Source organism: Lathamus discolor, chromosome 15 (assembly GCF_037157495.1).
Source record: "Lathamus discolor isolate bLatDis1 chromosome 15, bLatDis1.hap1, whole genome shotgun sequence".
NCBI classification, from domain to species: Eukaryota; Metazoa; Chordata; class Aves; order Psittaciformes; family Psittacidae; genus Lathamus; species Lathamus discolor.
In genome coordinates, this window is record NC_088898.1 from 8,265,605 (window position 1) to 8,292,085 (window position 26,481).

General features: G+C 47.0%; 1 protein-coding gene across 2 annotated transcripts in view; it reads right to left on the minus strand.

The window, feature by feature from the left end:
- The window catches only part of PAPPA (pappalysin 1), a 181,638-nt gene that overhangs the window by 13,575 nt on the left and 141,582 nt on the right, over positions 1-26,481 (minus strand). Inside the window, exons 15-22 of one of the 2 annotated variants that reach the window (XM_065695844.1) lie at positions 21,535-21,718; positions 18,754-18,964; positions 17,792-17,963; positions 14,318-14,465; positions 11,603-11,712; positions 4,977-5,048; positions 1,083-1,181; positions 406-456 (exon numbers count right to left, since the gene is read on the minus strand). In XM_065695844.1, coding sequence (XP_065551916.1) covers positions 406-456; positions 1,083-1,181; positions 4,977-5,048; positions 11,603-11,712; positions 14,318-14,465; positions 17,792-17,963; positions 18,754-18,964; positions 21,535-21,718 — 1,047 coding nt within the window. The remainder of the gene's footprint in view (positions 1-405; positions 457-1,082; positions 1,182-4,976; positions 5,049-11,602; positions 11,713-14,317; positions 14,466-17,791; positions 17,964-18,753; positions 18,965-21,534; positions 21,719-26,481) is intronic. The other variant, XM_065695845.1, reaches the window with a different exon arrangement.

The window sequence follows — 26,481 nt, forward strand, 5'->3', positions numbered from 1 at the left end:
CTTCAGTCACTGCCTCTAACAGTAGCCAGAAATAGGTGTTAAAGAAGCACAAAAGCAAAGGATATATGGAGGGATCCTTCCCCAGGCTAAAGCTAAATGGTTTAGATAGTCCTGAGCCATAAACTGCATCCAGATCAAAGGATTTCATGACCACTGAAGGAGGTAACCTCCACAAATACACCTGTTCTCTGTTTGACTTCAAATACATTTTTATTCTTAGTACCTCGGTGGCAATGCATCCCATCATTCAAATACACATTATGCAAATCAGAAGTGCATTTCATTTGCTTAGATCCTGGTTCCAGGTATTACCAGTTCACCCCCTTATTGCGGCATGATAAGAAACAATGGGGTTTATTTTCCTCCCTGCATTAGATGATGTTTTTATGAATCTCTGCTACTCACCATGCCCACTGCCTCTTCTGAATGGGCAGCAGGTCCTGGTCTATGTGGTCTCTGTGGAGAAGATATAACACATCTCTACTTGGCCCTGCTGCCCTGCTCCACACCATTCTCTGTCCCACTCTGTCCTTTAGGAGATAGGGTGGTCAACAGTGAGCCTTGTACATGAGAGTACATAGAGATCAAAGTACAGACCTACAATGATGCTTCCATTTTGCTCTCTGTTCTTTTCCTAATGACTCCTAACCTTTCATTTCCATTTTGAGCATTGAGAGTGGATATCAGGACAGGCAAATATACCCTTGTCAGTGTTTCTGTGTGAAGGGCTCCTGAGCAGTAGGTGTAGCTTTGCTGATGGGTATGTGCCAGGGTTTTGGAGGAAGCCAGCCTTTGTCTATAGAGAAGCTAAGGTTTATTTACAGTAAGAATGAATGAATGCCACTGACTATTGCAGAACCTGCCTTGCACGGGTATAAGGTGGGTTATGATGAGAAATGCACATGTATATCAAGAGAGGATTTCAAAATAAACCAAAACCCTAGTCCCTATGAGCTGATGCCTGGACTGAAGGTCCTTCTGAGAACGTGGACCTCCTTTGTCCTAGCAAAAATTACTCTTTTCCAAACACAAAGCAGTGCTCAGGAAGGAATTCCCGGTGAAAAGAGGAAGGGCATCCCTACCTTTTTGGTCTTGACTGTTGAGGCACAGCAGTCCCCACCATCATAGTTGCAGAAGGCTCGGTTGTTGATGGAGTCACAGTAGTTGTCCCCCATGAAAGGCTGAAAAGGAAAAAGCAGAAAAAGGCTGAGAGCATGGACATGAATAAACCGTGCAACAATAAGTCATAAGGAAAACGAGCAACTTGAAGGAGCTATAGAGTTTGTAACATTACCAACTGCCCTGGAAAGCAAGAGAGAATTATTTCCCTCTCCCTTCAAAGCAGACAGAGAGGAAAAAAAGGACACTAGATGGAAGGGAAATGAGCCCTTGTTGGCTTTTCACATCCCACATAAGATGATGCTTCAGGAATATTAATGTGACTAGGCCCAGAGACAGCATCAAGGCATCTAAAATTGTGGCACCTTTTGATAATTTTAAGCTAACCTTCCAAAACTATGTGGGATAGGAAGAAGGTTATGTATAGCAGCAAAACTGGCTTGCTTTTAATAGCTGTACTTTGCACCACAGTTCTCCTAACTATGCAACATGTGTCAGCAATGAGGGCACAAAACATATCACAAAGAGAAATGGAAGTGGTCTGAGCTCAGCACAGGGACCATGTGTTCTCATTCTCTGACCACCAGTAACCCAGCGTGACCTTGGCCATGACACGTCATCTTCCTCTGCTCCACAGCTCAGAGCTGGGATAATGGCCATCATTCAGAGGGATGTTGTGGAGAGCTATTAAGTAAAATTCATAAATCACTTTGGGAAAGAAAATGTGGTCACTAGTCTGCGCAATGTGATCACTAGGTCTATGTGCTGCACAGGACCTGAATGATAATCACAGTTCTAACAAAAAGGCTTGAAGCCCTCTTGGTCAGCGAGTATAGAAGTCTTTCCTGAACGTCAAAACTGTGCCTGATGTTCAAAAAGGCCTTTGCCAGGTATGAGAATCCCAGGAAGCAATGAAAGCTCAGAGAAACGGATGCTCAGCAGAGAGCACGGTCATATCTGTAATAGGTCTTGCATGCACGGGCTCATGGGGCCATTCCCATTTTACCTGCTCTTTGGAAAATTCATTTATTCTGCACTGAGAAAAGCACACCAGGGACTTTTCCTACAAGAAGGCATCATTGCAGAGCAGGTGGGGAGCCTTTTGGAGGCTTCCTGGGAGGATTCTGCAGCAATTGCAGTACCAAAGTCTCCCTGATGATAGATATCTGAAGAACCAGCCTTGAGAACCCAAACAGAGCCATGGCTGTGCTCATCAGTAGGGCAATGGGCCCTATGCAGCGGTGTAAGTGCATGCTATTGCTGCTCACGTTTTGCAGGTTTAAGTATTCCTATTGGGGTATATGAAATCCAGGCAATGATGGACTACAACAGGACTACCAGGAGGGAACAGACTCATTGCATATCACTTGTTTAGCTACGTGCGAATACTACAGAAGCTCGCCAAGAACTTGGAGTTACAAGGTGAGGCTCCTGTCCCTATAACCTGGCTTAACTCCACTGTGACTTCCACAGGGACTGACTTCTTTATACAGACAACGACTTTGCCTTGCAAAAGTCCTTCCAATTTAATGAATCTGCTAAGAGTTAAAAGGGAATGATTTATAAGTAAATGGAGAGATATTTGTATGCCAACCTGGTCATAGTCAAAAATACAAACTTTGTCCAACCTCCCAGGAAATTGTGTAGGTTTCTCCATATTTCTCTTGTATTGCCTGGCTCTGCCTGCTTGTCAAGAAAGGCTTGACTTTAATTTTCCATGCCTATATCCTACACCTATGAACACTGGAAAAATCAGTAAAAGAAATATGTGGAAAAATTTGCCTTTCACTGGCACAGAGCAGGCGAGTCAGTCCTTTGGAGGAGAAGAATGGGACAAATAGCATCTATTCTGCTGTGGTACCAAAATCCTCATTTGGGAGACCTTGGAGGCTGTGGAGGGTGAAGCCTTTATAGGGCTTCATGCCTATCACAGTGCTCGTATACTTTTGGAGGACTATACAGGTTGTCCAGAGGGGCTGGTTTTCTACTGAAACAACCAAATTAGCTGCCGAGGAGTACGGGGCTCACTCAAAAACCTCTATTCCTGCCACTAGGGAGCGACAAAAAATCACATTGCAGCAGGAGTCTGGGTTACCACTGCGACCACCAAGAGTAAAGTACTGCCCCGCTTACAGCCTTCTGTTCAGGGAACCTTCCCTAATGCTGAGGATATTAATACATTAGGGATTGTATCAGCTTAATGGCCCAGTATAATTGACCTACTGGCTTATTAGTCCCCATTTCCATAGTCATGAATAAAAGGCTTGATGAATATGGTATTTCAACGGCAGAGAACAAGCTCTGGCCCATTCGTGGCTCCTGGAAGCATCAGGCTCTAAAAATGATGCTAGAAGCCATTATCAATTGTCTGGGCAAAGCCTTCCAAGATGATAGATTGGGATGCAGTGACACTGCTGAATGAATGATGAAAAGAAGAAAGTTCCTATTGATGCAGTGGGGTCTGGCAATTAACAATGATGGAAGGGAAGAAAATGCTGAGAAAAAGCATGTCAGTAATAATGGCTTCTGGTAAATTATTACATCATTGCAAACTTTGCCTCAGTAACAACTACCCTTAACCAGCAGGAGAATGGCTACCCAGTGGTGCATCAGCACCTGAATGGCATTTCTTAATGGTTGCTGGATGTTATTTTAGCTCTCTTTGGAGAATAAGGGCGCCTAGCCAGCCTGCATGAATGCAATGCGTGAGATGGCTTATGACATTCAAAGCACTGACAGCAGAATGCTTTTCATTTAGGGAACAACTAGACAGAAACTATTACATTGTTGGAGAGTTATTACCCTCTTGGGCCCAACATTTGTATGCGAAGGAAACCTGTCTTTCACTTCAAGACAAATCACGTCGCACAGCAATGTGGTCTAGAGTTTTGTGTCACACTTAGGAATTCTGTGCCATGTTCTGCCACTTCAGGCATATAACTTGTAAAATTGGGTTACTGGGTGCTGAGAATACAGTCAGTGCTGCAGAAGGTCAGGAGGTGGGAGGTCAAGACACAGCTCTTTCACTGTCCATGGAACTGAAGCAGCCATCTATCCCTCTGCTTATGAGCTACCCCACTTCTACAATGGACATGAAGCTTCCCAGCCTCACAGAGGCAGTACAAGGGGGGCTGGAACTAGATGATCTTAAGGTTCTTTCCAACCCTAACTATTCTATGATTCGACTTCTTGACATGGGTGAGATACTCAAGGACATGATGGAAACCGCATGAGCACCATGACCCAGCGAGAGATGCTCTAGCCCCATTTAACCGCTGGAAGCATCTTAACACTTCTCAGAGTTTTTTGTTACCAGTAGAAACAACATCCTTCAATATAATTGCATTTTCCAGGTAAGACTCTCAAAATGCATCACAGCTCAAATGTAACTGCATTTGCCTGGGACTTTTTCTGGTTCAGGCAGAAGTGCACAGTGGAGGGTTGTGTGATTTGCTCACTATCCACCCAGTGGTATCACCAATGCTCAAAGACTAAATGGGCTTGGGAAGAATTAGCCCTCTAATTGGATGTCAAAATCAAGGGAAAACATCTGAAGGTTTTTGCAACTTCCCAGAAATTCCCTGATCCTGGGTAATTTTGATCGTCTACCAGTGTTGTTGAGCTCCTTGATCATTTAACTCCCATGAGAGTCACCCAACCATTGGCTCTAGGAAAACCACCAATTTCACCACTGAGTGTACAAACTAACGCAGGCAAACACAGTCTGACATAGTCAGGGCAAAAGCCTGTTTGTCCCACTTGAAAACCAGCATTTACATCCCATGTGTCTGCAGTGATGGTTACCAGAACATTTGGGAGAGCAAGCATGGACCACTTGAGCTAACGTGAAAGCTCACCTCGCAGCCTTTGACACAATGGATCAGGGAAGGGTGAGGGTACCACTTGAGTCCCGCCGTGCAGACAACGCTCTAGAGGGAAGAAGAGAAAACCCCAACAGGTTAAGACAAAGAAATCAGTGTACAGAAAGCCAGTCCACCGGCTCCTATTGCTCTCCTGTACTTAACCAATGAAGTTCAGTTCCTAACACCTCTTGTGTTCTCAGGACCTGGCTGTCCTCCAGGTATTTACAAGAAGTGTTGGACTTGACACTTGCAATAACAGAACATTCGAGATTAAAATAATATTTAAGGTTCTCTGAAAATGTCATGTCCAATATTTCACTCATGGTGGGGGAACGTGGCAACGAAAGGCAAAGGCACAGGTCCGCTGTCTTGCTTTTAGGTAGGGGGGTGGTTCTTTGGATTCTTTGGTGCTGCAAAGCCTTGCTCTCCTTCACCCATCAGACCTGTGCTTCCTGAAGATGGAAACAGCTAAAGGTCAACTTTCAGATACATTTTCGCACCATCTTAAATAAAAGCACCTCCCACTACACACCTTCAGAATAACTCCCAGATAGGACAGCATCATCTGCTACATTTCATGAGCTTTATCATTCCTGTATAAACTCTGTTTATAGGTTTTCTAGAAGAAGAAAGTTGAAGTCCTTAGTTTGGGGTTAAAATTGTGACCATCCTACTGAAATGACTGCATACCCGGGGAGCCACTGTTTGCCTTTAGACATGGAAAACTGGATTTAAAGAGTGGATGAAAAGTTTGGGGTGACAGTGGAGCTGGTGTTTCTATACCAATGAGGTCTAGGGGAGAGGACTCCCATCCATTCACCAGGATATCATCACAGGTTCATTTTGGGTTATCATCCACAGATGGAACACTACAGTGTCCACTTGGGCAAGATGAACTCATTGGTGTTCACCCAAAGCCAGGGGTCAGGGTTGGATGGAGGCCTGGGGAAGGAAAGGGATTAACATTTGGGAAGACCTGACGCACAAGCCATCCCTTCCCCTGTTTATTTGAGGGCTAATTTAATCCATCTGCAGGGGAACCTCAGCATGTTTTTACAGTTTCTGTCATTTGAGGCTTACCTGGCGTGGGTTAGAGAAAGGACTTTTATACTATCTGACTGGGGCTGTTTATCTTTCCGATGCTCTTGGATTTTCCACTATTAGTCAAGCCCGGCTTGCCCCACCTGCCTCGCAACAGGGCCCGTCTGTGTGAGCGGAGAAGCGGCCGGGAATGGGGGGAGGACGTTGTTTATCCCTTGGGAAGCAGGCTGCAAGGTGCGGGGGCCCTGCAGTGTCAGACCTTCCCCCAGCACGCTCCTGACAGACAGCTGGAGATTTCCAGGCTGTTGCCTGCCACAAATGGTGAAGGTTTGAGTCTGATTTTTTTTTACCCCTCTTCTGTTTATTGCATTTCACAGGGAAAAGAAAGGAAACTTTTCTAGGTTTCAAAACAAACAAGGCAAGTCAACAGGCAGGGAGGGGGGAAGAGTAAAGGAAGCAGTTCAAGAGCATTTGGAACCAGGAATTAAAGCAAAGTGGAAAAACTCAGGCGGTCGCCTCCCGTATCCGAGGCCAGGCAGACAATAAGAAGTGCACTTCCAAAGAGCATCTCACATTCCCCTGGTAAGAAGAGCCTCTCGATACGTGTGAATGTGTGTGAGCACGTGGAGTTAACAAAAGCAGCTGGGTAGCACTGAAACAGGCTCTGAAGAGAGGAGGTTTCCAGCAATCCCTTGCAGAAGATGCACTGACTACTTTCCATGCCCTGCCAATATTAAAACCCCAGCACCCTCCCTTAAAGGAATGGATGGAAGGTGAAGTCTGTGCTAGGACAGTGCTCTCGTTTAAGATTATCCTCAATCCCAAGGGCTGCACAGCCCAAGGCTGGACATCCCCCAGGGAATGTGAACGCAGCCCCAGGTTGCGTAGGAAAGCCAACTGACCTCATGCTAGATTAGCCACTGGATCAGTGGGACATTTACGTTGATCTTGAGTGGCACCTGACAGCAGCTTAGTCCCAATTACTTTGCTTTCTCTTTGGATGATGCTTTCCTAATGGAGACCATTCGAGCTATTCCAGCTGAATTCAATCCTGCTAACTTCATGCTAATTCATGGAGCTGGAAGCAGAGTATGCTCAGGGAAGGGTCATGGTCCCAGCTCCTCTTACTGGTTTTCCACACCCTGAACACCTACCACCAAGCCTGTTTGTACTCTCAGGCTGCTTCTGGGGTGTGTGCAGTGCAACAGGATGGGAAAGGGTGTGGGTAGAGGGAGAGACTGGGCTGGGAAACTGAGCAACTGGGGATGATTCGGGCTGTTGGGCATTGTTCGTGTCTATTGCAGTGCAAACAGGCACACGCAAGGTGCCATAGGGTGCTGGATGGGGTAACTGAGACAAATAAACATGTGCAGAGCAAGCAAGGAAGGGTACTCGTGGGGGACATGACCAGGATCTGATGGCATCAGTGCACACGGAAAGGAAGCTGACCTCACAAGGTCAACAAAGGATGTTGGATGGAAGGAGGTGGATGGAAGGACCACATCCGACACGTGCCAGGAGGTGCACAGGGAATAAAGCCCATCTGGCTACTTCCTCTGCCAACCCCATCCCTTCCCTTGCTGCCACTGTGGTGACATCTGCTACCCTCATGGCCCCAGCTCCCCTTGTGCATCGGCTTCTGCAGCTCAGCAGCTGCATCGGCCACGCTGTGCAATCGGGTCTATTGACTTTGGTCGTGTCCCCATCCCAGAAACGCCATCCAGACACATCTGTGGTTTGCTGGCTGTGACTCCATCTGCTGCGAGGGGAGAGGAAGCCAGGATGCGCTCCCACAGTAGGTAACAAAGAGCCAAGAAAGCAAATCAAGCTGTCATTTACTCCTTGTGAGGGAAGACCTAGTGCCTCCGGTCACAGCGCTTCCCTCCCATGGTGGGACTAACACAATTATGTCAACCATTTGCGGGCTGTGGAGGGGATTAGGTTTCCCCAAGAGAGGCTGGTGGAGAGCTCTCCTCCACCTTAGATGGGTCAAGTGTCCCCCAGGGCTTATGCACAGTGACTGGTATCTACTGGTCTCAGCTAACTCTCTCCTCAGCCACTAAATGAACATGACAACCGAGTGGTGGTGGTGAGGGGATCGGCTACTGCTGCCAACAGAGAAGAGACATAGAGCTTTGTGGCTGTTTCCTCTTGTAGCTCCAGACAGGGTGGGAACTCCTGACATGCCAGGAACTAAGCCGCTGCAGTAAGTCATTCCACCGCTCCATGACTCAGTTTCCCTGCCTGCAAATTGAACCCAACAGTCACAGAAAGGGGAGAGGGAAAGGAAGGAAGAAAACTGCAAAGCTTTAAAGAACAGAGGGGATTTAAGGAGAATTCCTATTAATGAGTTATGGGCATCCAGAAATCCCAGGGCTTGCAGTGTATATGGGAAAACACATCACCATCAGTAGTGCAGCACCCCAGGAGTGTGGAGGAGCCATAGACACATTCAGCCCTGCTGGTAGGCAGAGCTGGGGCATGCCAACCCTTTGCAGGTCATCCCAGGCACGCACATGCTTGTGCAGTGTTTGGCCTGTTACTGCTCAGCACAAAGGCAAGGACCCAAATTCAGACAACCTAAGAAATTAAGTGTCTGCCCTGTTCCTCTGCAGTCAATAGGACAGGGCTGTCAAGCTGTCTTTGTGAGATGTTTCCTTTTTTTCTCTCCACTGCCTGCACAGTCAGTCCTGGCAGCTCTATCTATAGGTGTCTTCAACAGCTCGCTGCCCCTTGGTTAATGGGAAATCATGGGAACAGCAGTGGTTGCTCTGAAGACAGCCTCCAGCAGAAGCACAGACACCCACAAGATTTCAGGTGGTTCTTTTTTCCTGCTGGAAGCGCTGATTGAGAAGGCACTGCCAACTTACACTGAGTTCAGCAAACTCCTTCAGATCCAGCAAAGCAACTCGGCCTAAACCAATTCTGACAAAGAGAGTCGTATGCGTTTGTCAGACGTTCTTCGGGATGAAATATCTGTTGTTGTTGTTCCTTTGAGAGGACATTTAATTTCTAATTATTTTTTTCGTCATCTTCATTAAACAAAAACTTTTCCAAAGTCCTTGGAAATGAACTGCCACGTTCTATTCAAACCAATATGGTTTTTCCTCCCATTTTTCGGTTCACTAAAAAATCACAACAACAAACCAGGCCCTTCGATTAAAGAGAAAACATTCTGTTTCTTCATCTGACACAACTTCGAGTGAACCGAAAAAGCAAGTGATTTGCACAGCTCTGCTCGAAACAGCCCCCAGAGGAGCAATGGTTCCTTCTTCCCTGTTTGCTTCCATAACAGCTATTGCTTGAGCAGCTACACACAGATGCTATTCTTCTTCCTTGGGTTTTATCTGTGCCTGTCCTCTCAAAGGTAAGCTCCACAGGTCAGTTCTGCCTTTATCTGCTTCTCATTTGTACATTACTTGTGCCTGAATTAAGTCACTAGAAGTGTTTCCTTTGTGTCATTCCAATACTTGGAGATCCACAAAGACTTGCCGTGTAAATGCAACCAGCTGCTCCCTCAACTTGTATGGCACAGCAGCAAGCTGTCACTGACCATAAACAGAGACACCTATTATTACTGGTACATAACACATTGCCATGGGGATCTTCCCCTAAGGCATCCCAGTCCTGTCTCTCCAGAGGGTCTCCCGAGTCCCACCAGCAGCAGCATTTCCCCCATGAAGTATCACTCTCTGTGGGTGACATCCCCTTATCTGGAGAGTTGAAGAAGATGGATGATATACAGCTACCAAAATATCCCTTCCGTCATGTCTCAGCGCCGTCCCTCTTGTCTCCTAAAGGCTCCCCTCCACCTCCCAAAGAAGTTTTCAACCCCAAATCCCACCCTTTAGTTACAAATTGTTTGTGGGGTGAGACTTTTCTCTGCTCACAGCCTAAAGCTCTTGCAAGATCCTCACCATCAGGGCAAGAAAGGTCTTATTTACCACTGTACTCTTGGAAAGCATGATTTCTCCTCCATCCCTCACTCCCCTCGTCTCCCCCTTTACTACTCTATGTTTTCCCTGCTGCCTAATGAGCCCTCCAGAGACCTGCAGGTATAAAACTCGTTACAGCTCCCTCTGCGCACCCGCATCAATAAACGAGGGAGCACAGCAGAGAACAGGAGGGAAGCTGTCACTTTATTTCACCATGAATTACAAAACCACTTTAAAGTCTAGCGCTCAGGAAAGGACCAGTGAGAAATTGCCCCAAATACAGAGATAGGGGTTTTTTTTATGCTTCATGCCAGAAACTTGGCAAAGCCTAGGCTTAGGCAATAATATAATCTCGGCATCTGGAGTGAATGGGAAGCTGGGAAGGACATTGCAAACTTGTTCTGTTCTCTGGACTTAGGTTCCCCATTGCTTTCCAGGATTTATTCTATTGCTCTGTGTGAAACAAGGAAGTATAAAGTGGTTATTTTTCAGAGCAGCTCACGATCCACAGCCAAGGCCAGATTTCAAAAATCCCAACCCTTGGGTACATACTTAGGCATGTAGAGAAGCAAATAGACTGTCAAAGCTGCTCAAAACATGCTGAGGCTGTGCTGGCTGCTTGTTTGCCTCCTAAATGGAGAGTTCCAGTGTGTAAAACAGACTCCTGCAAAGCCAGCGCCAAGTGTATGAAAGCCAGTAAGTGTTTGCTCAAGCACCACCAGCAACCTGCACCCCAGTGACATGGGATGTGCTGGTGTCTTCTGACATGCACTTGAGCATGGCCAGATAAACATCTACACCATGCAGGCACAAGTGTTGGTTACATGCAATTAGGGGCAGGAGGGCAGATTTGTGTAAACGGCAGGAAGGGGGTTTAAGAGGGGGTAGATGAGTGTGTCCCCCAGTGTCTCCCACCGGTATCCAAGTATAGGCACAAAACCAAACAGCTCTTTGCTTCAGGTGGCCTGTGTGTATAGGGTGTGCAAGGCACTGTACATGGTGTGCAGGCCTCCATCAGGGTAGACCTGGAGGACTCACAGGATGGTGTCCCATGAGTGGTTAATGTTGCCTGAGTGCTTGCTGCAGGCAGGAGGAAGAAGTGGTGACCTCTGGACGGGGCTGTGCTGAGCAGGCATCTCTTGCATGCGGGCGAAGGGGTGGGGGGAAGGACTCAGCCAGCTCTGCTGGTTCGGGAAATGAAATACCCTCTGTATCAGCTTCTTTTGTCATCCAAAAGCAGTGCAGAAAAATCCAGCCCTGCCACCCAAGGAAAGCAAAATACTGAACGGGAGGAAGCAAATAAAGCCTGGCCAGTGCCCTTTCTCTGTCTGTCTTCCTGTGTCATGAATCATGTTTCCAGATCAGACCCACTGTAGGTACCAGGTGGATGTGAGCACACTAATTTGGGGCCTTTACCTTGAACTGACTTTCACTGGGAAATCATAGAGGGAAAGCAACTTGGAGAGGAAGCCACCACATTACTGGAACACCATGTAAAGACACAACAAAAATCAGGAATTCTTTTCTAAAGGGCAGAATTCCCCCTCTATTCCCCTCGCTGAATGAACCACAGGTAATGCTGTTCACTCCCTGCACGTCAACACACAACAACGGATGTAGGCAGTGAAATTGCCAGGCACTGACCTTCACTCTTTGCGGGTTCATCCAGTGCTGTATGTCTTGCACGGTCTCGTTCACACGCAGGAGGATGGGCTCGTGACTGTGATCCAGACATGAGGTGGTACACTCCGTGCCTGCAGGAAACACAGTAAGGATAAAGCTAAAGGATAAAGCAAACAGCTCCTGACCCTTTCAGCATCCCTCCAGCTGAAGGACAGGATTACAGCTCGTTTTTCCTAACTTGCAATTAGCAGTCAACCAGAACTATCACATATCTTCTAGGCACACATGAAATGCTGAGTACAGCCCTGCACCTCAGCAGATCGTGGGGGAGGCAGATATTCCAAGGCCTTTATGTATGAGCTGCATATCTCTGGCTATTAACTCCAAGAAGGGGGTCAGGTTTTGCACTTTCAGATCATCAAGGAAATGTGAAGGTTTTTCCATTTCAACTGCTCTTTCAAGCAATGGGATTGATTGAGCAGAGGCCAGTGAACTCATCTCACCTATGACATGACAGAAACCTACCGTTTGATCTGTCACATTTACAGGCCTTCAATAATCATCTTGCAGAGGGTGCCCAAGCCTAACAATATTGCAGGCGAGCTAGCACCTAAGTCCATAGTCGATAAGAAGTATGCGGAGACGTAATGATGGCTTTGTTCACACATAAACCTGTTTTTTCCCTGATTAACTGTCATGCCCAGTGGGAATCCTGTCCTTTCTTTATTAAAACATGCTGCGATATTCTCCAGCAATATCCCAGAGCCCTGTGGTGACACAACCGTAAGCCCTAGTGTGTTGGACCATTACCATTTCCCCCCTGGAAAATCACTCCTGAATGGCACAGCTGCTGCAAACATGTCATTAGGATTTCTGCACTCCAATCAGCGCTGGGGGAGGAATTAATCTCCACACTGGTTTGGAGAGCTGAACCTTTGGCTCTACACACACCTCAGCCTGGAAGGGCAGATTAGGTGTCTGAGGAATAACTGAAGGTGTGTGGGATTCATAGTGACCACGACTGGATGCTATTATTTTCTCCACCTGCTTCTGGGAAGCATGCTTCACTGGGAGCAGAGCAGACCTGGGCTGTTGAGCCAGGAAGACAGGGAGGACTTGAGGTTTGTTTTGCTTTCCCAGTGCATGTGACAGTAGCTCCATGGGCCGGCTGGGTGAGGCCCATTGACAGCAGCCCCATTGCAAGTGAGTGGCAGGAAAACAGCTTCTCGGAAGGACATGGACCAGGATTCCAAAAAGATAAAGAAGAAAAGGAAAACCTAACAACCTGATCCCAAAAGGTGGTGCTGGGCGAGCCTACCAAAGCGTGTGGTATGTTCCCATCTGCTGAGGATAAGAGCCAAAGGCGGCTGTGCCCTCACTGAGCTCTTCCTCTCCAGCAAGAGCCACACTCCTAGGGAGGATTTGGCCCATGAGACCCCCACCTCCACGATGTCTGTGTGGTCCCATCCCAGAATCAGGCAACCAGACCTTGCATGCAGGACTGGTACCTCCTGACAGCCACCCTTGCAAGAGGACCGAGGGCTGTCAGGCACCCACTGGGTGGGCAGCTGCAGATCCTCCTGCTTCCAGCACTGAGATGCTCCCCTCCAAAGGAGGAATTGGTATTCCTCTCTTGGAAAACCCTGGCCAGGCTGGAGGTAACCTCATCTCGAGGATAAAACACCTCTCTACATTAAGAGTCGGGGCTCGCCGCTCGCTCTCCTGCCATGCTCCTTACGCTCTCGGAAAGGAGCAGGTCGGAATTGTTTTGATATATGATCTGTAATTGGCATCATTACAGAGCGGTGATCTCATCCAGGTCGTGTTCTCCTCCCCGGGGAGGGAACACAAGCAGGCTCGTGGTCCCTTCGCATGGCTGCAATATAATGAGGGAGCTGAGCAAGAAGGAAATGTCTCCAGGTTCAAAGGGACAGGCAGAGGGAGGAAGGGGCTGGCAGGGGCTGGGAGAGGGGCTGCAAGAAGGGGCCTCAGAGGTCTGTGTGGGTTGCAGCCCTTACAGCATGGAGACCTCAAAAACAGGGGCTGAAAATACAACACAGCGTGTACAGTGTGTACAGTGTGGAGTCTTATCCCTCCCTCTGCCTGGGTGACAGAAAGCAAAGCTGAGTGCAGGAAGTCAATGACCCCTTGCAGGATGAGCAGACATCCCAGAAAGAATGGGGAAAACGTACTCTTACAGCAGCTCTTAAACAACTGTCACACCAAAAGCGATGCTCAGCTGGTCTCATATGCTTTATGGAAAGACCTGAATTACCCTGGTGCTGCGCTTTCCTGCCAGCCTCCTGCCTTTCCGCCTCTGGGGCATGTCTATGTGTGTGTGTGGTTGAAGGAGGGGGACATGACAAAAGAGCAAACACAGGTACAATCTGTGCCTGCATTTTGAGGACTGGATGTGTCTCTGGCATGGTCTGGCCTGCTGGCTGCCCATTAAAACCAGCTGGCCAAGAAGGTACATGATGAAACTGGAAGCATTGCAAGGAGCCAGCAATCATGTTAACATGATGCCTGGCCTCGCAAAGCTTCATGTTTCCTAAAAGCATTTCCCTGTAAAACCTCCCGTAGCAGCCTCTCACTCAGGCAAACAGGTCCACAGGACTTCAAGGACTGCAGGCTCCTTCCTTCCTCCCTCTCATTCCCATCTTCTTCCTCGACTCCTGTCCCTGTGCTTCCCACTCCTTCCCAAGCTGCATCCTGCAGGAGCTGGAGCTCACAAACCTATGCCGTAGCCGCCGGCACACTGCAGCTTCAGGTGGCTGTTGAGCTGTGTGGGCAGTGTACACTGGCCCTGCATCTCCCTGCAGAGATGAAAGGAGCCGCTCCAGGTGCCATCCTTCCGGCAGTGAATCACGTTGCTTCCACGGCCCTAGAATGAGAGGAGGAGATAATGCAGATGGCCACACAAACAACAGCAAAGACAGGCTGAGAAGTGAGAAGTGGGCAGACCTGAGCCAGAAGCAAAGTTCTGCTGGAGCTGGAAGAGTCCCTGGTTGGGAATGTCAGTGCTGGGGGACAAGAAGGAGTCTTCTTCCAAAGAATAAAAGAAGGAAACCTGCACTGCATACACACAAACCCCTCTTCTGTGCGATGAAATGTCTTTACAAGGCCCTTGCAAAGTCTCTACCAGGCCCTTGCAAGGTCTCTACCTTAAAATAGACCCACTCTAGTTGTGATAGAAGTGCGTTCACCCCATTTGCCTTCTATCTTGTTGAGAGGTTTGTGCTGAATGCAGACAACCTTTTCCCTCTTCACATTTTCTAACTGGTTGCATCATCTTTGTCTCAAAAATGAAAGAATCCCCAATGGCCGTCTGAAGGAGGAAGGAAAGCGGGACACGAGCAGGGATGCTTAGCAGGGCAGAACGGGCTCTTTAGAGCTTGGCTGCCTTGAGTGACAGTGAGAGAAGAGGCTGAGACAGACACGCACAGAGGCAGGTGGAAAGGAGAAAAAAAATCTTCTGGTGTGGGAATGGGCAAGGAACACAATATGACATTTCTCTTATAGAGAAGATTCTCCGTATGATACTGAAGAATGAATACCAAAGTCCGAGGGGAAATATCATGCCCTTTAGAAACAACAAAGGAGTGCACAGGCAATCTTTTGTCAGATCTATCCTCATGGCATTGGGGATTTCTGCACAAGCTATTCTGCAGGATCTGCGAGCCCAGCTGCCATGGGGTAATGTGGGACACTCAACAGGAGGATGGCTGGTGTGGCTCCAAACCTCCCACGGGGGCCTTTCTGGGTGGGAGAACCATGCACGATCTCTGCTTCTCCTCGCCCATTTTATGTCAGGCATGTTGCCTGCAACCTACCCACCCTGCTCTTGGAAACTGTGCTGGCTATCTGGGGATCTTTTCGTGTTCTCTTCATGCTGGGATTCCAGCAGGGCTGCTGAACTCTCCGCAGGAGCTCTTCCCCATGACCCACACCCATTGTTGCACAGGGGCACAAGCCCCTGGAACATGCATGGAGGACTGAGCAGCTTTCAATGTTAGTCTTGTCCTTAATACCCCAATGCTTTCTTTGCTCAGCTTTGCTGATGAGCACAGTGTTTAGTGAGATGCAAAGTGGTCTCATCGGCAGACTACTGCGTGGGACCTGCTTCCCCTTCTCTAGACATCTGGCCATTGCCAGCAGTAATAAGAAAATCATATGAAAGGATAATGGACCAGATGGACTCGGGGTGCGATCCAGCTTGGTGATTCTCACCTAAGGGCCAGTTTGGCAGAGACTGATTAATTTAGATCTGACTGTTCATATGATTTGTGAACCATATTCTCCAATGGAAGACCCTTGCCCTGGGTGCCAGGGGAAGTACCTGCTTAAATGACCATTATGTTGCTGATGATTAAGAGATGCCATATGTACAGCTGAGTACAGCATGGTGACAAATTCAGGAAGAGATTGCTAAGTGATAATTGAGCACAATTTGCTGGGGTAGCAAGCATGGTGCACTTCCATTGCAATCTGCATGCCAGGGTTCAAACATTGTTTTTCAAGGTGAGCCATGAAACCTGATTTACGTTGCTGGAGCTGGTTGTGTTTAAAGGTACTATTGTACAGTTTCTGCAACATACTCTGAGATCCCAGGATATCTATTGCTATAGTAACATCCTGCCCATCACTCCCTGACCTGCAAAATCTCTTGTGAAAATCCCTGCTGGGTTTCTTACTTGGATGCAACGTGCATTATCACCTTATATAGCTGAGAGAGACTTAGTGGGGTTTAATCCTTAAATAATTAACACCTCTCAAGTGGTTCTGGCTTGTGCCAGGAGCCCTCCCCCTTTCTGTAGTCTATTTTCTGGGATATCTGGAAATACCTTTCTCTGCTAATCCCTTTCTCAAGATGTTATCTGCTCCCTCTGCTCAAGGTGCTTTCCCAGCTGAACAGTCACTACACTCTTCCTCACAGTGAATAAAGACATAGCCGTATATCTCACTTTCCAGAGCCACTTCTTTATTGCTGTAACTCTGATTCCACTGCCTTCTCCTCTGAATGTCCAGTTCATTTAACAGCAAACACAAACCAGCTGTTATTACACTGGTGCCCCAGTTTCCCTGCACTGGCAGCAATGGTACACCTCTCCAGCCATGCTGACTGGTGATAGATTTACAAAGCCACAGATGCTGTACCCCAATGCTCCCACCCAAACTGCACCCACATGTGCAGCTTCTCATTTCATAAGGCTCATAACCTCATCTAAGCTTTACACAAGGAAACCTTTAACGCAAAACCCCAGGGTTCTGCCTGTTGTCCCTGTGAAGAGGACATGCCAACCCAGCCGGGAACAGGGGCAGCAACTGGCTCTTAATGTTTGGAGCAGGTATCAGAGGTGTCTTCACTAGCGCTAGAGCATGGTTGGTTCCCTTTTAATGTGTCCTCAGAACCTGGAATGATATTAAAAGGCCTTTAACACAGCACTCCCTACTCTCTGCAGTGTAGCAGCTTCTACATCCCCACTTTCTCTTCCCAAGTGTATTAAGCAGCAGCAGCACTTCTGGGAGAAGTTACTTATCTCACAAACTATAATTACCTCTGGTGAGGAAAACTAAACAATTCAAACGACATACTAAAGGCCAGACCGTCTCACATCAGTGAACACAGCTCTGTGAAGTCAAAGGCAACAGTCTGATTAACACCAGATGAGGATCTGACCCCTGATGCTAAATGACAGCTTCACAGCCAGAAAAACATGAAAATTTAGAGATAATTCACCTGAATCATTGTAACCCCTATAAAGTTAAATTACCATATTAAACATATACATGATAATAATGAGAAAAGAGAATTGGAGAGAAAAGCAAGGTAAACCAGAATGACCAGCCAGGACAAGTGTGGGCAACTCATATCCTACTTACTTTCATTCATTACTCCTTATTTTCTGGCTAGATCATAGAGCCACTGTGGCAGGTTTTTCAGCCACTTATTGTCCAGAAACAGTAAGTCACTCACTGTTAGTCCTTTGTGGGTAATGGTTACTACTATCATAAAACCAGTATTTCCAGGCTCTCTACAGTAGCTCTCTCACCCTCTACTTTAATGACATATTTTCCTTCTTCATTTCTCTGTTTCTGGTCTCAGAAGAGCTCAATGGCATTTGGTCCTTCCAAGATCAGAGTCCTTATGGAACATAGGATAAACTCACGCTTGTGTGTGCTGAGATAGCTTGGACACAAGAGACTCACCGACTGATTGTCATCATCTTCACACTTGATCCGGCATTCACTGTTGAACTGGAAGCCATTGGAGCACTGGTAGAGCCCATGAAACTTGGAGGGAGGAGGGTCGCAGGTAACGGGCACACAAGCTCCCGGCAGCCACGTGCCATCCTGTGTGCACTGGATCTTAAAGGCTCGCCTGTTGGTGCAGGAAAACCCAAGACCATTCAGTGAGTGGCTGAGTCAGCTAGGAGCCTCTAAAGCCTCTCAGCTCTGCAAGCAGGTTGCAGGGGATGGGTGTGCTTCAGCTTTTAACACTTGGGGGACAAGTTGTGAATCTGCGTCATGAAGTCTCTGAGCAAAAATAATGATTATTTGCAAAGCCAATATTGAGCTGCCCAGCTTAAACTCCTCTTTCGGCCTTGGACACATCTCCCAAAAACTCTGCTTCAGAGGCTTGTGGGCTGTGGTTGGTTTGAAGTGGGTTTGTGCAAAGTCAGAAACATATGATAGCACTAACCCTTTCCTATAGAGCTTCAGAGAGGACTCCCCAGACTGCATATCAAAGGGGTATTACTAAGGTAAGGTCTGTTTTTGAGCAGTGGTTAGGATTTTCAAAGAAGCCTAAGTGAGGAAGGTGCCTAAATCCCCTTGAAACTGCATGAATGAATTGTTCATAGAATCACAGCCTGGTTTGTGTTGGAAGAGATCTTAAAGCTCATCCAGTTCCAGCCCCTGCCACGGGCAGGGACACCTTCCACTGGAGCAGCTTGCTCCAAGCCCCTGTGTCCAACCTGGCCTTGAGCACTGCCAGGGATGGGGCAGCCACAGCTTCTCTGGGCACCCTGTGCCAGTGCCTTACCAAATATTCAGTGATATTCCCTACAGCACACATAGTCTGTTATAAACAGCCCATCCATTTCCCAAAATAATTTTAGCTCATGGCTTTCTGAATCATGCTGATGGCATGGCTTTACTCCTGCACGTACTTTCTTGCTTTTCTGGAGGATCCAGGGACATGGTAACCTGGTTTGCATTTGTACTTGCAAAACGAGCCCACTTTGTGCCTATCTTCTCGGCAGCGACTTGTCTGGAGATCTGCATTAGGGACAATGGAGGGTGCTCGGCACATCAGCTCACAGAGGGCCTCCGGAAAGGACCACAGCCCATCCTCCATGCAGGTCAAGTTGCTGTTGTTTCCTGAGAAGAACAGAGAGCAAAGTGAACAACGCCCGGCAGGACCATTCTTTCTGACATGCTGTTACACCATAATACATCAAAAGCCACCTCGGTTGGTCTGACAAATTCAACTGTGCATGTCAGGCATTTTCTCTATGACGGCATTAAATCATTAAGGACTCTGTTTTCAGATGACAGGCAGACAGTGCTCATTTCAGGAAACGCTATAGGATAGGGGAAACCACACTGGCTTTGTAATCTTTTGTGTTTCTCTTCCTTATTTTTGTTCTTCTCTGCAATGAAACTTGCTTCGTACATCAACCCCCTCCTCTCCAAAGTCATGGCATTAACAGGGCGCTTGGTTCCATTACATTCTTCATTCTGCTTCTGTGTTCTATCTCTTCCCTGAATCTGTCCTTTTTATTTCAATTTTGAGCCTTTTTGAGCAGCATCTGTTAGTATTAGAGTCACTACTCCAACACAATGAGGAGCCATTCTCAGCTGGGGACAGTCAGTCCTTGGGGACTACTGTGATAAATACGATTCATAATACTCATTAGAGACTCATTTTCCTTAGGAAGCTTTCTTGGCCAGCACCTCAAAGGTAAAAGGTACAATAGATCTATTTGCCTCTGCTATGACCTACTTGACTTCAGAAGGTTAAGCTAAAAGTAGCCTAGTCTCAGTGTATTTTACATTCTTTGTTATTTTATATTGTATGTTGAAAAGGAATAAGCTTTTCCTAAGAAACAAAGCACAGCTATGAGCCACTAACCCTTCAAAAATCCCTAATACTCTATTGAAATCCCCAAGCATTGCTGCAGGAACTCTTCTCAACCCACAAGGCATATTTTCAACACTAAGCCAACTTCGGGAGTTATCCCAAATAATACTGACAAACTGCTAACCCCAGAGCAATGAGAGGAAAGGAAAAGACTGGAATTCAAAGAAGAAGAAAACAAAAGGCTCCGGAGGGCTCAGGAAGGTATGTAGAGGAGCCCTCCTGCCCTACCCACAAAGATAAGAGAAGCTGCATTCAATCAGGCCTGGCTTTCTCTTTCCCCTCCCCAACTGCAGATGATTGCAGAGGCAATCTGTGCCGAAGGGAGCTCTTTTCTAGAGCACCAGCATGCTCCTCTGCTCTGACTCATGCAGCAGCTCTGCAGACCAGCCATGGTGATATCATACTTGCCGCTGCAAAGTGATAAGCTGTGACATTACCAACAGTGGCTGTCATGACGTCAGTGATTGAATTAGGCATGAGTCACTCCAAAGCCATTCTCCAGAAGCTTAGTGGCAACATCTATTAGTCATCACCAATGGCTCTACACCAAATGGTGCCTTTACCTCACAGCTCACAGGGTTTCAGGACAAAAGGGTAGTGATCCTACACACCAGAGCTGCACACCCTCACCAGGGGGTTGGTTATCATCCCTCCAGCTCTCCCCATCAGAGTCATCAGCTAAAGCTGTTGTTGTTCATGATGAGTGTCATTGTTTGCACTGCTGCCCTCAAAAAATTCCAGGCATTTTCAGTGAAAAAACACCTCTTGTTGAAGATGACCTTTATGAACAGGAAAAGGGAATTCTTTGATAAAAATCTCCATCAAAGTAGTTTTAACTTTCACTGTGTGTTGGCTGCTTGTGGTTACCCTCCTAAATCGGAGGTAAAAGAATTAAGCAATTTAGTTATATATGAAGAAATCAACATATCCCTTCACTGAAATGAAAAATACTTCCTGTACCTCTTTGGAGATTTGCAATGAATCGTAGCAGAAAAGGTGATACCACATGTACAGAACAGCTTATACAGCCTTTGTACCCGAGTTGGCAACAGCAGTTGAGATTACTCCAGTGCAAGGTGACAAGTTCATTTGGCTGCAAAGTTCGTTCAAATGAACAATGATATCTTTTTGTGTTTCTTGAGGACCAGATCAAAAAGGGTAATGTGCCAGTGAGCAGAAGAGTTGATAGTGCTGAGAAGATGATGGGGATGCCCGCAGAAAGGCAGCAGGGAAGAAGGTGGGGGAGGAAAGGAAAGAAGGCAGCAGACTGTTTTATCTTTAAGGAATAAACAACTGTAGAGTTCCAAACAAGAAGAGAAGAGAAAGGTCAGAGGGAGAGCAAGATGAGTGTGGAAAAGGAGAGAGGTGATGGGGCAGGTTAGGAAAAACAGTGATGGGGATGGTGCTGCTGGCACATCGGACTTTTCAGTCTTCTGCTTTTCCAGATACATGGAGGACACATAGGAGAGAGACAGAAACAGAAGACAGAAGGCATGGGAAAGAAGATGAGAGAGTTCAGTTTGATTTATCCCCATGACTTTTCCATGTTTTGGTTGTATGGAAGTAATATTCACTGTCATTACTGCCTGGCCAGCCGTGATCAAGGAAAGGTCAAAGGAAGGTAATAGAGAGATGCAAAAGAACTTAACTTCTAATATAAATAAACCTTCCCATAGAGTCTCATAATTCTTCATACTTAAAATATCATGAATAATTCTAAACCAACAGCAGAAGTTGCACAGATTACTAAGAGCAGTCTGTGTTAACAGTGTTCTCCCCAGGTCATGGCATAGACAGTTTCTGATACCTTTCAGAAGAGCAGGAGGTCGGCAACTGAAGGAGCACTTCTTGCCAAAGGTAGTCCCCTCGCTGCAGTTGAAGGTGGCTGGGTAGACATGGTATTGGTCTGGGACACCACAATCCACAGGCTCACACGTCACCTGTTTGTTCCACTTCCCATCCGTGCAAGTCATGGTGATGCTGGACTCCATCTGGAAAAAGACATATATGCCTACAGCCACCAGAGTCAGCAAGATCAAAACCATTCCAAGCCTAGTAACAGCCATTAATGTGGCCACAAGTTAAACAACACTGGGCCTGACCTCCACCATCACCACTTGGACAGCAGCTACTAAATACAAGTTCCTACAAGACTGTCAGAGAACCAGGATGGATTTCTGTCACACTTGGGGTGAGAAACCAGAGTGCTTCAATATAAACAGCAGAGCACTACAAATAATCAGAACTCTTGTCTGCATTGCCTCCTGAGACAAGCCGGGAAGCCGGCTGAGCTGTTTGGAGGTGTTTGGAGCTGACAGCCATCCCTGGTCCCTGTCACTGCGCAGTGACACAACCACACCAAGGGGATCCCTATGTACTTCGCAGAAAGTCAAACTCGCTCTTGGGTTTGAAGTAAAAGCCAACCTGACATGAACCCATTTGGGACTCCCATCTGAGGCTCTCCCAGAAGGTGTCAGTCACCCTTGGGCTGGGGTACCAAGGGAGGTGGTCAGAGACACGTCAACATTGTGTTCATATACTGACAGCTGCTATGGCTTCTACTGTCAGAGTGCCCCAAGGCTCCAAATGAAACCAGGACTCTGCTGTCCTGGCACTGGGGACCCAAATACCCGAGGAGACAGGCTTTTCCCTGGAGAGACCTGCAATGGAGAGATCCAAGAGCATCCTGTGCATACATTTACCTGGCACTTGAGAGGTCAAATACAGAGCCAGTGCCTGTGCTGTGACTTCCCTAAAGACTCTCTACACCATAGCTACACAGAGGCTACATTTCTATGGATTTAAGGAATAATCCAAGCATTATTATGCTTTGTTAATCTTCACTAACAGGCTTGTAGGACTACAAAGGCTAATAAAGCACCCAATGTCTTGTTATTTATTACAGAGGATGTTCTGTACCAGTGGAATTGCCCGATAGGGATGCTGGGGAGGGACTCTTTATTAGGGACTGTAATGATAGAACAAGGGGTAATGGGTTAAAACTTAATCAGGGGAAGTTTAGGTTGGATATAAGGAGGAAATTCTTTACTGCAAGGGTGGTGAGGCACTGGAATGGGTTGCCCAGGGAAGCTGTGAATGCTCCATCCCTGGCAGTGTTCAAGGCCAGGTTGGACAGAGCCTTGGGTGAGATTGTTTAGTATGAGGTGTCCATGCCTATGGCAGGGGAGTTGGAACTTGATCTTAAGGTCCTTTCCAACCCTAACTATTCTATGATTCTATGATTCTAATGCAGCAGATTGAAATCCTGAAATGCTAGACAGAGAGAAAATAAGGGGCGGTGGAGGGGTGGTGGTGGTGGTAAAGGAGCAACCTAAAGCTAAGATGAAGAATTTACTGGGTGACCAAAGGACAAACAGATGTTGACAAAGAGACCAAACAACATGTCTATTTCTTAGTTAAAAAGGGAAAATTAACAACTAGAAGTGAAGAATCTCAAAGCAAGACCCTTGATTCTATACCAGATTAAAGAGAATGACAGAAGAAAAAACAATGTGAGAAACCCAGACACAAGAAGGGGAAGACACCATCGAGGAATCTGACCGAGCCGTACAGCAGCACTGCTCTGCCTCCAGGGAATATCTTATTCAGGGCTGGTAGGCTCACAGGAGATTTGCACTGCTGACCATTGATCTGGGTTTATAAAAGGAAGGGGAATTTTTCTAGCACACATCAAAGGGACCTGGATTCCCTTTTTGCAAAAACACCCTAATGGTTCCAACAGAAGTTCAGACCTGTCTCCCTTTGATATATGGTTGCATGCAGAATGGAAAAAGCAGTCCCAGAGCTGAGAAACTGGACACTTCCCCAGTGGGCACAAAACCCCTTTTCTAGACCGTGGAGTTTATTTAAAGAGGGAGCACTGCTGATGGAAAAAAATGTTGTTTCTGCAAACTCAGAGTAGCACATTCTGGGATTCCCGGAGCGCTCAGGTGAAGGGACACTCTGTGCTCTCATTCCCACTCATTTTGCTCCCCAGTGGCTATTAGTTCTGCCTTTGTTGCCGATCAGAACACCTGCACCATTAAAGAGTATATATAATCTGTAGCCAGTCGATAACTGGAAGATGACTGTGCTTCCAGGAAGTTGTGGTGTGATGGCCATAGCAGAAGGGATGATACAGCGTATTTCCATGTCTTCATAATGCATATGCACAGCATCACCACCACATTTGCACTCCAGGCTCATCTGCCCCAGCATTCAGCAAAGCCTCTTTTTCCCTTCAGAGATGCTATCATCAAATAACACTCCAGCACCTCAACAGCAGGAGGTTAAAACATAAACCCAAGCTACTGATGTCAGGGGCTATCCAAATGTTATGGAAAAGATGTGGGTCTTACACTGGATCTTGCTGGATGCTGAATCCACACTAAGCATAAGGAAGTGATAGGAGATTTCAGTTATTGGTGTTGGTGTGATCTAGTTTAAGAACAAATGATAGTTCCTGCTGGCTGATACTGGCTGCTGAGACACACTATGGTGCACAAGGGAGTTTCTCTGGTGATAAGGTTGCACATCAGATGTACCTCTACAGAACACCAAATAAAAGGTGCAAATTCAGGATGTGGAATACAACACAACCATTTAAACAGAAGCAATATCTGTTCATGACAGTCACAGCTCATGGAAAATGGGCCAAGCTAACATTTGTGAGACTATTTCAGCTGCAGCCGCGGTCTTTGTTAGCAGAAAGCTAACATGGGGTTTTGCCCTATGGTACTTTCCCAATAAAAACACTAAACCAAATCTGGAGGAGTCTCCTCCTTCCAAACCCATATGGCTTTTCCTCTTCCTGGCACACTGGCAAGGCCATTCCCACATAGAGGAGCTGTGCCCGTGTGGGTAAGATCCTGGCTTCTCAGCTTTTTCCAGTAATTTGTTCCACACTTTGTATGATGGAAGCTGAGGTTTTCAAGGTCAGACATAATAATGGCACATTTTAGAGCATGTCTATCATGTCATCACTTCGAGCAATAGGAGCACATGCACTCCTGCAGCAGAACGCAACAGAACATTCCCCGCAATGGAGACAAAGACCAGTGGCTTTGATTGAAAGCACAGGGGACAACCCTACTGTGGAAATCATTGCAGATGGTGCTCACCAGCCTTCAGCTTGTCCTTATTGTGATGCCCCACCTGAAGGTGGGACCACTGCAGTGCCCAGGGGCAGGACCCCAGGCTGCTGAGCCGGAGCTCATCTCTCCCCAGCACCACACTGAACCTCAGGGGTATTTCCAGTTGACTTGGCCTGAGCAGTGCTGCCTTCAGCTCCAACGCTGGGTGTTAGCAGCAGCATCTGCATCTGCCTTTGCAGATCTCCCACCCGAAGCCTGAGCAGGCGCGTGCCTGTTTCGCCTGTCTGATCTGACAAGGTCACCCAGCTCACAGCAGTCCACACGAAGCGCTTGGCTTTCTCATCTGGTTTATTAGCTGTCACTTTGGGCACTTTGTGCTGCTTTGACTGGCATCACAGCAACCGCTTCACTTCATGTCCTGCCTTCCAAAAGAGCCTTATGCAAGGAGGGAGGGCGGGTGAGGAGGAGAAAAAGAGGACAAAAAAGGGCCTCCAAAGATACAGTGAAGAGGATGCAAACTTAAACTAATCTGGTGCCAGAAAGATTTGTTCCTTGGGACTTTTAACAGCCTGGGAGAATTCGTGTCTCCTTCCTGCTGCCCAAGATCCCAGCCGGCTCCTTCTTCCAGCGATGCTTCACGTGTGAAGTTTCCTCTCCTTAAAAATGAACAGCTGTGCCCTCCCCTCTAAGTATTCTTCCACTTCTGCCCACTACTGTGCCTCTAATTGAACCCACATGAGCCGTGCTTTCTTTTCCTGGCATGATTGATGATGCCTTTGCACAACATTAGGGAGCTGCTGGGTTTTAAATAACACCTCTTGACCAGAGCAGCAGTGGTGGTGGCTTCAAGGAGAGATGACAACAAGTAACTGAATGAGCGGGGCTTTCAGTGAAGGACAAGAGGAGAGCAGTGAAAGACAAAGAGGGAAAAAGGGAAGAAGAGAAGAGAGAGCATTGGAGTTGTCAGGGGGGTGGGAAGAAATCGGGGGTAAAGGAAAACATCCTGAGATCATCTCTGTGAGAAAGGCACATGAAGGCTTTTGCTCCATCACTATGAAAACCCTTTTTCGTTAGTGTTATTGCTGAAGTCCCTCAATGGGGATGAGAAAGCCCAAGAGCCTGCAAACAGCTCAGCTTTTCTGTATTTTCATACAGTTTCTCCTGCACATGGTGCCAATGGGTTTTAGGGTTTGGTGGTTTTATGGAATTTGAACAGAATTTGGAATGGGAGCTTCTCAGAGAGCAGAGATGAATGAATTTCTTGCCCTGAGCCTGATTAAAATGGTGGCTTCAGAAGACACAGAGGCCAGAAAGTGCAGAAACTGTTAAGAAGATTTTCAAAGCCCCCTCAGATGTAAAAGGCTGATTTGAAATGTGACTTGTGCCCCTGCATCTCTGAGGTGTTTTTGAAACCTTTGCTTTTAATTCTCTGTTCACCCCTTTTTCTTCTGCCTTTCGGTGAAATACAGAAGACAAATGCGGTTCAGATGCTAAACCAGGGTGTCATCGCCATCAGCATGAGGTGGTCATGGGCTGCTGATGTTCAGTCTGCTCGTTGAGACATTGCACCTCACCTCAGCCTCTTTCCTACCCAAGAGTGTGAAACATCAGCAGAACTACCTTCCTTCCTCCTCTTCCTCATGTAGCCTCCCACACTGTCA